General features: G+C 51.0%; 2 protein-coding genes across 2 annotated transcripts; one reads left to right on the top strand and one right to left on the bottom strand.

Annotated features, from left to right (window-relative positions):
• Window positions 1-4,431: 4,431 nt before the first annotated feature.
• FIBRA_08697 (uncharacterized protein) lies at window positions 4,432-6,140 on the top strand (the record flags this gene model as incomplete). The annotated part of the gene is made up of 6 exons (XM_012330329.1): window positions 4,432-4,884; window positions 4,949-5,031; window positions 5,113-5,360; window positions 5,419-5,475; window positions 5,532-5,739; window positions 5,804-6,140. 6 exons carry the CDS (start codon window positions 4,432-4,434, stop codon window positions 6,138-6,140), a joined length of 1,386 nt encoding a protein of 461 aa, XP_012185719.1.
• A 3,400-nt stretch (window positions 6,141-9,540) lies between these two features.
• On the bottom strand, window positions 9,541-11,513 carry FIBRA_08696 (uncharacterized protein; the record flags this gene model as incomplete). The annotated part of the gene is made up of 15 exons (XM_012330328.1): window positions 9,541-9,796; window positions 9,848-9,872; window positions 9,940-9,997; window positions 10,057-10,084; window positions 10,138-10,197; window positions 10,254-10,338; window positions 10,620-10,631; window positions 10,688-10,712; window positions 10,769-10,824; window positions 10,888-10,913; window positions 10,973-10,998; window positions 11,059-11,076; window positions 11,127-11,232; window positions 11,291-11,383; window positions 11,449-11,513. The coding sequence occupies 15 exons, from the start codon at window positions 11,511-11,513 to the stop codon at window positions 9,541-9,543; spliced, it is 939 nt and encodes a 312-aa protein (XP_012185718.1).
• Between the last annotated feature and the right edge of the window lie 1,200 nt (window positions 11,514-12,713).

The raw sequence follows: 12,713 nt of genomic DNA, 5'->3' as shown, positions 1-12,713 counted from the left end.
AACGCTTCCGAGACGACCGCGGCAGCGTGGTCGAAGCGGTAGATGCGCGCTATATTTCCATACAGGCCGACGGCAAACGCGAACAGGCGGTTGTGAGCGACAAGAAGATTACGCGCACTCTTGGCGAGCTGGATGAGAGTCTTTGTTCTTTGCTCGCTCGGCTGGCCTACGGGATCCTCCCCTGCGGTGGGCTTTGCTTCAAGGACGATGGCGAGGTGACGCCATCGAGGCTTCTTGAGCGAGTCGCGCTTGAAGCCGCCGATGAGGTCAGGCTTAGTGGCGTGGTGTTCCTGGTCAAACTTTCCGAAAGGAAACTGGATGGGTGTGTTTGAGTTATTGTAGAAGCTGGGCCGCTTGCTGTCGGGGAAGTCGGCAACGAGCTTGTGCAGCCCATCAATCTGCAAGGGAGTTGAACATTTGGTCGTTGTTGGGATAAGGCGCACTTTACTCACCTGTGGCTCATACATCTTGACCTCGGGCTCGCCGGACGGCACGTTGAAAATGCTGTCTGCTGGACCGGGACACTTGGGTACAGGCGTCTCGCATGGGACGAAGCGACGAAGGAATTGTTTTGGGGAAGCACTGACGACGTGAATCTTGTCCTGGATCTCATGACTCCAAGCTTCTCTGTTCTTTTCATCTTTCTGTCGTGTCGCCTTCTTGTCTGTGTGCTGAGTGATGCCCTTTTTCTTACAAGGTGTTGACCGGTCGCCCATGCTAGAGGAACGGGAGTGGTTGGTAGATTTGGAGGTGGATGTGTAGCAGCGGGTGAAATGGGAATTGAAGTGTATAAGTGAGGATGATATGGACGACATGGCTGGTGGCTGAGGAGGATTGGCGAATTTAAGAGACTGAGAGTGTGGCAGGTTGATGAGTGTGGCGGAATACAGGGTTGATGCCCGTGTGGCTTGTGGGTCAGCAAGTCAGTTGTGGCTCGAGAGATGGCGGTGTAGGACAATGAACCCACCGTTTATCTATTCGATGTACGTTCTATAATGCGGTGCGGTTTTCCTGATCAAATTATCTGCCTATATGTCAACTGAGAGTAGGGGATTTTGTTGTGCGCTCGCTGCTTCGTTAACCTCTTGACGCGAAACAGGTGTTGTGACCCCGCCACTAGTTCTGGCTTGTCCGTCAGTCACGCCACCGCTTGGACCCAGCCAGACTTACCTCAAGGCTTAGGTACGCATATTAATAGCTCGCTAGCTATGAACACCAGCCATTTTTCAACATTCATAGCCGGTCTCATGCACCCCATAAAGCACACCCTTTAAATCAGAGATGGACTCCATCGCAGGATACGATGCGTTTCTTCTCGTGAAGGCCAGTGGAAGGACATACAAAAGTGAGTTTCCATGAATTATTGTACTTCAATCCAGACTGATACTATATTGGCTATGCTGGGTGTCTGGTGTGTAGCGCAAAGGCGGGCTATTCAAGTTCGCAGAATTGGGCCACCGGCTCGTGATTTTGACTGGACTAAAGTTAATCGACAACCTGCGCAGGGCTCCAAGAGATGTGTTATCCAGTTCGGAGGCCATACGGCCCTATGGGAGGCCGATTTTATGGTTTAATGCTGGCTAACTTCTCCGGAATGCTGACCGACGAGCTGGGTCCTTGGTAGATTTTCGGGTCATATTGTCACTCAATCTAGACATGATCCACGATCCGTTTCACATACAGATTATTCGCTCTCGATTCAAAGGCAATCTTGGTCCCGGCCTCCAATGCGTCCGAGAAAAAATTATTGCGGCATTGAATGATGGAATTCTGTCTTGTTGCATCGGTGTGCCTGATTGCCTTCACGAATTCTGCATGTTTTTATAATCTCGCAGCTGAATGGTCTCATTTCCCGTGGCAAGAATGGTTAAGTTATGAGATCGTATGCAAGGTCAGTAACCGGATGTTTTTTTTTGGCTCCTTTCATTGTCCTCGAGGGCCTGGCCCTATGTAGACAGGAAAGTACGGTACATGCGTTATTACTTTCCACTCAATATCGAGACAAAGATATTTGACGCGGCCAGAGGTGATGGACACACATCAGGCATAACTAAAATACACTAAATAACAAAAAAAAATCAATTATGGTGTGAACAAGAAATGCAGGAGAGAGCACTATGTTACGCTACCGTCGCTGGCGCGGCGAGCCTGCGGATTCGGGCCCTGGCCATTGAAGGCAAGGGACGCCTGGATGTTCGTTAGGCTGTCTGTCTGTATGCATCATATTCATCCTTCCACTGGTTTTGCTACTGCATTTCTTCCTCTGGATAGGCAGGGGCCCAGACTACTGTACACTGAATAAATTATTTGCACAAGATCTGATGGCCTGCGCAAAGGTGCTCAGAATTACTCCAAATTCTCCCAGAAAATACGTATTTTTAGCTACCTATGCGCACAAATTTATTGCCAACGGTTCAGTCCTGATTCAGGATTGCTGCATATTTCTTGCCGGATCTGTCGGGGAAGATTGAGCAAGGCGTCAAGCATCTTGGACTCATGATATCAAAGAGGTTACGGATGCTCAAAGGGTCGGGAGATAAATGAGAAGACAGTCCAGAACACCCGATATCCGAGTCGTTATCTGGCTTGATCATATTGTCATCCCTTCGTACTTCACTCACTCACGCTTGGTGCACCCTGCCACACCGCAGATTTTCAGCTCCCAGTCCGAGTTGACATCGCATTTTCTTGAACGATACACTAATAGAGCGTCACATCATGGACTACACTCGCCCTCCTGCAGGGTAAGCCAACCACAGGGCCATCAGCCTGAAATCGCTGCCAGCGGTGGCTAGACGATATGTGCGTATCTCCCGTCCAGTCAGCATTCAGTGTGCGCTCAAACTCGTCTTGAGAGCCAGTCCAACGAACGAGCACTTCATCCTTGATGAACTGGATGGACCCTGTACATACATCATGCGTGTGCGCAAGGTGACTGTATAGGGAGGAGCAGCCAGACGTTCACAGCCGGATAGTAAGGCACATCGTCAGGCTGCTAGGCGATTCTCTGAGCCTTCAATCTTGTGTGTGTTCTTAGAGCACTCAGGACCCAGATGTCAGAGTGTATTCGAGATTTTGCCGCTATGTGTGGCCCCTGAATCACTGCGTCATTTCCAGTTGTCTTTCTACTCCTTTGAGTTACAGTCAAACGGATCTAAACGAGCATTATCGGCTACTGTACCCGCTTTCGTCTCAAAACTCACTCATCTTGGGCACATCAATTTTCACGGGAGGTGGTATGTGACATGCAGCTTCACTCGTTGGCTTGTTTAAGCTCCTTGAAGTTCTTTACGTCAAATTTCCCACTCTTTTTGAACAAGCCATGGTCTTGCTGGAAGAGGCACATGAAATGACCAGCCTCCATTTGTACATTTGAGACTCACCCTACGGGCTGTCCCTTCAACGACGAATTTATCTCAATTCTTCTAGCAACACTGGTCAGTTTTTATGCAGGAACTTTGCAGATCCCGGCAAGAGGTCGGACTTGCACAGATGATCCAAGTCCAGCTTTGGAAACAGGTTGTCGAGGAAAGTTAACTATACATAAGCCATGCAGTAACATTCCATGTGTGCCATCGATGCCAGAAGCGAGCAAAGGCTCCATCAGAGGTATAATGACAACATGTAACCATGGCCCGGGAGGTGCACGAGCTAGCTCGAGCAGAGTATGGAGGGTCCCATGTTCAATGCATGTCCGTCTTTATGTCGTCCAGGTCGAATTTCCCGAGCTTTGATTAGGCGAGCGCTACATCGTGCAGCTCGGTGGTTCAAGGGGGTAGATCGATACGGGAGTAGATGTCAATGACACACAGATGCAACGGAAAGAACTTGCTTGGGAATCGTGCGTGCTGCCTCGTAGGTCTAAGACAACTGAGTCTGAGATTATGAAAACCATAGCTACTTTAGCACTCGGTGGAGCTCTATCCTCCATTCAAATCATACACTACGGTGACGGTAAGCAGGACTCTGAAACACCGACGTATTTCCGCGTCAATGTTGAGCGCGGCCTCTCGGGCTCGCGCTTCTCATAGATCTCATCCTTCAACCATGCCGAGCTCTGGCCCAGTTACATGAAAACGGGTGGCCCTGAGATCCAACGCTGAGCCGCCGACTAACAACCAGTAGTTCCGATGCACACCGCACAGTCGCTAGGCTCTCCCCAATATCGCCGATCGATAGGTACAGTGGAGGACTCATGAAACACAGCAAGCCAATCTGAGCAGCGTCACAGGCCCAAGTATGACTTACACAATGCATCAGACAGTACAATATTTTCGTGCTCCGGCGATGTTTTCGACACATCTGGGGGCGAGATCACTCCGGCGCGGACAATGTACCGGCCGTATCAAAGCTACAAAAGAACGATAAGTTCGGGGGGCCACTCGACAACACCCAGTACTTATTACCTCCAAATCCTCCCATCCCACCAAAATGTCTATACCAAACAATCACAGCAAGGTCGAACAACTCCGTGCGCTCGTGCGCCTCCTCTCCTCTGCCGCCGAGACCGTTATCCAGCACTGGGAGGCCTCCGCCGACACCGACGTGCTCCCAGGACCCGCGACGCATACAGTCCCACCACGCGATCTGTTCGACGCGCGGCGCACGCTCGTCGGTGCGTGCGGAATGTGCGTCGCGCTCGTCCAGGATCCGCTCGAACGCCTCTCAGAGGTGACCACCGCATACATGCCTGCCCGTGCGCTGCATGTAGCTGCGGACGTGGGGCTGTTTGACATGCTCGCGCAGGCAGATGCGCAGGAGGGGATGTCCGTGCAGGAGATCGGGCAGCGGACGGGGATCAATGCGGCAAAGCTTCGTAAGTATACTTCCCTTGCCTGGTTCGTTAGCGAACGTGCTGCACGGAAGCTTACGCTCGCCGGTCTTGTGCGCGTGTGGGTCCAAAGTGCATCTGCTTCGCTGCCTGTGCTCGACTCACGTCTTCGCGGAGGTTAAGCCTCTCCATTTCGCCAACAACTTCACAACCCGGGTGATCGTCGGGAACAAGGAGTTTCAGAACTGGTTGATCAGCTCGTAAGTTTCCGCTGTACAGATTGCTCCGTTCTGCTGCGGATGCCAGAGAGGAGGAAAGTGCACTGACAATACCGCGCTCAGCGGCAAGGTAAACTACCCTGCATCATGGAAACTTCCCGCGGTTCTCTTGGATCCCGTTAAGACGCATTCGCTTGCACCGCGCGAAAGCCCGTTACAGGAAGCCCTCGGGAGCAACCAGACATTGTTCGAGTATCTGGGGGAGAAGGTGGAGGCTCACGATGGCAGCCTAGTGCACCGGCCCGAGTTACAGATATACCAGCTTGCGTTCGCCGGGCTTGGACAGCTACATGCGCCATCACTGTTAAGCGGTGAGCTTGACGGCCAATCTTCAGAGAGCACAAATTCTGACTGACCTGCATTCCACAGATTATCCGTGGGGCACGCTAGATGGGTCAACAATTGTAGATGTCGGGGGTGGCATAGGTGCAGCCCCGGTTTTACCATTTTCATGGGCAACAGCTCACGCAGATAATTTGGAGGTTCGATGTCCTTGGAGCTTGCGAAGATACTCCCGACTGCGAAATTCATCGTACAAGACATGGAGCATGTGCTCACCCAAGCTCGGATTAAATGGTCAGAAGATTTCCCCAAAGCCATGGAAGAAGATCGCGTCCAGTTCATGTGCCATGATTTCTTTACACCGCAACCGATTGCAGGCGCGGAGATATACCTGATGCGATACATTTTGTTAGTACATCCAATCCTTCGGCCCCAACGAGTCCTATTCAATAATTGTGGTCAATGTCTACAGGCACGATTGGGCCGATAATGAATGCATCACGATCCTCAAGATGCTCCGGGACGCCATGACTCCTGCCTCGCGGATCCTTGTTGCAGACCAAATCATCCACCCGACGGTTGGATCATCCGGGTTGCAGTCAGCGCCGTGGCCGCTGCCCGCAAACTACGGATCTGCGCACATGTTCTCACATACGCTAGATATGACGATGATGTGCCTGTTGAACGCGATGGAGCGCACGCCGGACGAGTTCAGCGCGCTGGCGAGGACCGCGGGTCTGGTGATTACGAAAGTATGGCAATGCCGGGGGTACATGGCAGTTGTTGAAATGCAGAGGGATGATATCTAGACGTGACCTATCGGCTTGCACAGTAGTTCTACGGATGCTCGTTGGAAGACATACTTTGTCTGCATAAGTAAAACTGATATTCGGAATGCAAATCCGGAGAAGATACACGATTCATAGCACTCACCCATAACGCCACTCCTTCTCGAAGACCAAGTCTATCTGAGGCAGTTAGAGATTACCATGGGCGATACAGACTTCTCCGCATTAGCAGCAAAAAAACCTCATTTTTGGCCGAGCGGGCCATTCCACCGACGCCCCCTCATCTGCACCTTCTCACGCCAGTGCTGTCTACTGCAGCTAAAATCTGGACATCTGTCGCTAGCCCAAGGTCTGATAGTACTCGGCTTGGAATTGCTACATTTGAAGCGTTCGGGTACATTCTATTGGTACGTTAAACACTACTCACCATCCCCCAGATACATTATCTCACTAACTATACCCGTCGACATGGCAGAGCCAGTACCAGACGACGTCGTTGACAAGCAGATAAGTCGTATGGTGAATTTCGCGCTGCATGTCGTCTGAGTCGCAAGTATGCATCCCCATTGCGTATCGGTCATTTGAACTCTAAGCGACTAAGGTCGAGGATAATATCGAGGAAAAGCCAGCCGCACATGGTGATGGGAGGAGAAAGATGGGAGGCTCTTCGGGCGCCAAGAAGCCCCAGCCGCCCGACGCTGCCTCAGCATCGATGGCTCTTTCTGACTCGTCCATCACTCTCATAGGAGATATGAGAATTGGTACGCCACTTCGGCAGCCCTAGGCGTTGTCCCATGGCGAATGCGACTGTAGAGACTGAAAGTAGCTGCCAGTGCGCCGTTAATATACAGCTTAAACGGCCAACAGTGAACTTGAAACTCACCTGCTCTGACTCGTAAGTTGACTGTGAAATCCATTTTCACTCGCAGCTAGAGCAGTAGCTGACTCGAAATTCTTTCGTAGTATCTCAATAGACTGACCCAGGGCCTGCAAACGGTGCTCAGGGAGCTGACGTCAAGGGCGAGGAAAATAGCGGGCAAAGCCAGGAGAGTATGTAGCGAGGTGGCACTGGTTGGCGGTCTGAAGACTGCCACTTGGGAGCCGTCCGTTTTTGCGTGGAAGGAGTGGATGTATGTACGTTCGACTCCCGCTCGTGCTCGGCCCACACTGACTGGGAGTAGTGACAGCCCCCCGAGTGTGAGCCTGTCCTCCATGAGCTAAACATACTCCGCCAGCACGTCATACTATATATGCGCAAAGTTGCTATGGCTGGAGGAGAGCAGGACAATGCGATGGGGACGATAGACCACGTCGTCGGGCTGCTGTGTGAGTGTCTCTTCCCCGCCCTGTGAGCCTCATTCTGCAATAACCTGAAAAGACTCCTCGAGTGTGCTCCGAAACCTAGATGTGGCCGACAACCCGCCGTACGTGGCGAGCGTAGCCCCACGCCATCTCTGTCGCCCTCTCTCCTACCGTAGTGAGAATGCCAGCGTCGAGTCAATGACAGCCATTCTGGTAGGCGTCCAGCTCTTCTCAGGAAGCGGATAAACGTCCTATTAGCAATTGACATCAAAGTCTTCCATTGAAATCTCAGTGTCTTCTGGCGTAGTTCGCATTTATCAGCCATTTGCAACCTCAAAGAGTCGACTCAGATGAGCTTTGTCGCCCCCTTGAACACAACGGTTTTCTGGCACCTCCGTTCCCAGATTTCGGGTGAGCTCTCCATTTTCCACACGCCGCACGAATTAGCGAGGCATTCTCGCACCATGTCTTGGATACTCTGGCGTGAGATCCTTTTCGAACGCACTGCCTTGAAAGCATAATCCGCTCGCGGATATCTAGAGGCCTCCAGCGTTGGTTGTATGCGCGCGTTCCCGTCAACGTGTCTAAGTTCAGTCTGTAAACAACGCAAGCTGGCCTACAATATAAACCTGTCGAGCGCGAGCAGAGTATCTTGCACGGCTCAGCGAAAGGTACGTCACTAGACACATATGTGTTTCTGCGCCCGTGTTCTTGACACCTGGATAGCCTCAAAATTTAAGCATAATCGGTTCGTCGAGTGCGGGAATCCGGCTCAAACGTGCCGCGCACGGCTTGTGCTGCGTGCATCATATACCGTATTGCCCCCGGCTTGGCTGTTGTGTTCATACTAGAGCTGAAGCCTGGACGACTAATGCGCGCATTGTCGCGAAGCACACTGGCCCGTCTTTTATCGCTCAAATGTTCGGCGCGTTCAATTTGACAGGAAATAAGCAGCGGCACTCGTTGATTCGCTCAGGCATCTCCTAGTCAGTCTCAATCCACGCACAGGATACCACCATCTTGTTCTCGAACCCTGAACGTGCTACCACTTTCGAAAACGGTATGTATACGATTGCTGCCTAGCTTGTGCGAAGTCCTGGATCGCCCAGGGGTCCACGATGGTGTCGTGTTGGAATCCTCAAGCTTCCGTGTGGAAACTCAGGAGACTCAGATTCGGCTCAGATGAGATGTCACTGATAGAGCGCAGCCGCGGGCATACGGACGCAGCTCGAGAGGGCTCCGTGTAGGAAGTGCCTGTTTCCCAGGTGGAATTTCGCGAGCTCTGGCCAGGCACGTACTATGTCATGCAGCTTGGCAAAGGAGAGAGATGGTCCATATTGAGCTGATCTCGATGATACGCAGAATATGCAGGGGACGGAGCGGAGAGAGAACCTGCTCGAGTGGCATGCCGAGCTGGTCGTCATTAATGAATACTAATCCACAAAATCAACGTGTTGAGCATGAAACGACTGTGCCGCTAACTTTGGCAGGATGATATTCAGCACTCCGCGTCAGATGGGAGATGCGACAGATGTGAAAGATGTGGGGCTCCAATTACACACGTAGTGAATCGCCAGATGACAGTGTTGAACGGCCACTGGTACAATCATTTCCGCTATACTGCCGTTCAATTCAAAGTCGCATGATTTTCAGCTCAAATACACGAGGTTTGGGAAGAGAGGTCCACCCAATAGGTTGGCAACGCGCACCATAGCAGAGCCACGATGGCCGCCCTTCAACCCCCCGTGTAATATCACTTGGTGGACACGGCTGGCACACTGGCGAAGTCTGTCCCATTGGTGCGACGTGAGATCAGGGTCGAAATACTGTGAGCCCGAGTGCCCACGCATGGATGCACGTAATTAATTTCGAACGGAGCCACGTACAGAGGACTGCACTCGGAGATAGTGAACGAATATGGTCCTAGCGTGCACGTATGGAATAAGCTTGCGCACATCTTCGACGCGAGTCCTGCGGCTAGCAGGATGGCGGAATTGTTGATCTACAACCAGCTACACATACACGAGGGGTGTCGCAAGTGTTCACTTAGGTTGATGGATCAAGCTGCAAATTACGTTCATAAAAACCTTGTTAAGTATGTGTCGCATGACTCACAGTGTCATTGTGCAAGGCCGATGGAATCCTCAGGGTGAGTTTGATGAGCGGATAGACTCCGCGCGATATGCACTTCAATAGGTGAGCCTAGATCGCTATCGTGCACAGTAGCCACGACGATTGACCCGTCGGTCGGCAACGATTTGGGACTATATGAAATGAAACATGGCAGTGAGGCACCGACCGACGATAGGCCATTTCCTTGATGGAACTGAATATGTGCCTTCCGACGACGGCGGAGGAATCGCCGTGCGTTAAGCCTGATTATTGTTATGTGAGCCAGGTGTTTGATAGAACAAATCTAGCCTTACAGGGCTAAAAATGAATTGATATGCACTAATGTTATAAAATCAGATATATGTGATCAGCATTCACGGCAACAAAAGGGAGGACGCCTGCCTACATTCCGTCATTTGATACTGGACTGCGGCAAAGACAAGTCCACGGGGCCACACGGCTTCCTATAATTTTGGCGCAAAGCGTAAACGAGAATCTACACAAGGCTCGGTCGTTGACTTACGGTAATCATGGTCAGAAGAGCTAGCACACTGCCAGTTGTACGTTGAATAACTACTTATATACTGGGTCGAAGAATACATACCTCGTGAGAACACCCGTGTTTAATATGAACACCATTAGCAACCCAATAGTTAAGTCGGATCTGCGGAAAACTGCATTGAGACTCGTCGAAATGTGAGTAAGTATTGTAAACGTCACTGAGTCTGGAATCCCGTGCGCGAACGAGCAAGGAGAAAGCACATTGAGATGGCGATGATGACGTCCGTACCACCATAAAGAGACGCTGGTAGATAAACCATCAACTGTGACGCAGAAGATGGGCCGTAAGCTAAAAAAGTACCAGCTGCCCAACAAAACAGGATGAAAATGTATCTTATCGTCTGATATGACTAACCTTTACGTCCTCCATCTGAGCTATCGATTCATTTTTAAACCGAAACCTGTATATATTGCGTGAGGACAAGAATATTATAAAGGGCCGAATTGTCTTTACAGGTCATACCACAAGACTATTATTGATGCACTCTTGTTAGTATGATGCTACGGATGCATTGGGGCTCTTACCTGAGCCACCTCCTGTATAATGAACTAGTCTCAGATACTATGAGACCAGAGGTAGAAAGACAACTCACCATAACCTGCAAGGACGAAGCCTGTCTGCAAATGAAAGTCTCAGACCCGATTGATGAGATATGTGGAGACCGATTATTTACGACGAATAGAGGCAGTACATGGCGGAATCGCGAATCACTATGCAATAAGCCATCCACTGTGACATTTGCATAATCCCAAGTAAGAACCCGGAGTAGATGTGCAACAACTTGCAACGTACATTTCCAGATGCGATGCGCGTACAGCCTGCGGACATGAGTTGCCGTGACTCGCATTGTCACAAGAGGAGAATCTGCATCACTCACGTCTGCACGAACATGATGCATAGCGACTACTTGACGATTAAAGGTATGAGTGAACATATAATAGAAGCTTCTTACTGGCGACGCACCCCGATAACTAATTGCGCCTGCACCCAATTGATTGTAAGGGCATTCCAAAGAGACAAATATGTTGTACCTTGTAACTCCATACAACTACTGTGGGGCTCTGCATGCTTGAATTAAGAAACAAATTCCAGTATATGACGTGAAACTGAAATGCGAGTTGAATGGCGTCGAGAGAACTGCATATGGCATGGTGAACATTGATTCCTGCGTCATCGAGCAAGAGATAGGCCACACCATAGGACACATGCTATTATCTTGCTCCATTTCGCATCACCAGGATGGTTTTGAACGTAAATGAATGTCTGAAGGATCGTGATGCCGAAGAGACTGAAGAGACAGTGGTGCCGTTTAGGTCGTGGAGCGCACCAAGTGAGAAGTGACAATAAGCTTACATCGCTGCAATAAACGTTCCAATCAGCTCTGCACCAAAAGTATCGGCGACGTTCATGACGCTCATGATGAGAATGAAAGTAAAGGGGGGAGGCGAGATCGACGAGGGGGCAGCGGAAGATAGAAGACTTCAAAGTCTATGTGCGATTCTATGAGACTCTTCAGCTCACTTGGAATACTGTCGTATTGTACGCTGAATCAGGGGTAGGTAACCCATCAAGCCGAACGGCAGGTTGCGAAGGCGACTTTCCATGCTCACGCCGCCGGCGAAACGCAAAACTCTCGAGTCGGATCAACCCCACGATGCGGTCGAAAGGACTCGGACATCTGGCCATCGAGTCGGTGACCCACCGCCACCTGTTCCAGCTAACTTACGTACTGACACATACCCCTACAGCACCACCTGCACCGCATCCATCGCGCAGACAACGCCCGCTGCCCGACATGTCGGCTAATTCCTGAGACCGTACGCCACTACCTGCCGCAGACAGCATGCAGAGCTTCAGCGCAAGCTGGGGCGGGTCCGCGGCGAGCGCCCTCCGCACGCACCCCTGGCAGGGCCATCCGCCCATGACACGCGCCGACACGTTTGGAGATGTCGTCAGGGAGTCATGCATTCATGATCGACTCAGGAGATTGACTGTCCATTTCCCCGTTGTTGCGCCTGCTGACTACCCACACCTCCCCAGGCTACCTGACTGTACCGGCCGCTGACCTGCACCGTCCTCCACTTCTTTCCTCTTGCCTTCAATGGCCGGGACCTGCTCTTACAAGTCCGCCGCACCGGTTCTGGTGACTTTTCTTCTTCTTGTATTTGTACCTTCTGCTCTTTCTCGGCCACTTACTGTATCCCAAAGACGCTTGAAACACCTCGCCAACCCGGGCCGTGTCCTCGATGCTCTGCTCCAACTGCGACGGTTCCCATCATACATACGCACACGTTGTATTTACTATCTACATAGGGCTCGATCTTCGCGGACATTAAAGGGAAAGAGAGAAAAAAAGCCGAACAGCAGATACCCATCTTGTCGACATCAAATCGTTGGAATTGACATAGAAACAGACAGAGCCTTGTGTACGCGCCTCTCGTGTATTCGTCTATCCCAATCCTGTCCACCACAGATGCTCTGTTCCACTATTTGCCGCTATCAAATCAGATCAGTCAACCACCCATCATGATGAACGCGAACTACGCCACAACGTAAGATAGGCCTCATTCATACCGTGGTCCTTGTGACAATTCGTGACAAGCACGTGAGGTAACAGG

The sequence above is a fragment of the Fibroporia radiculosa genome, assembly GCF_000313525.1.
Source record: "Fibroporia radiculosa TFFH 294 genomic supercontigs, scaffold2058, whole genome shotgun sequence".
Classification (NCBI taxonomy): domain Eukaryota; kingdom Fungi; phylum Basidiomycota; class Agaricomycetes; order Polyporales; family Fibroporiaceae; genus Fibroporia; species Fibroporia radiculosa.
This window is presented reverse-complemented; position numbering and strand designations above follow the sequence as displayed.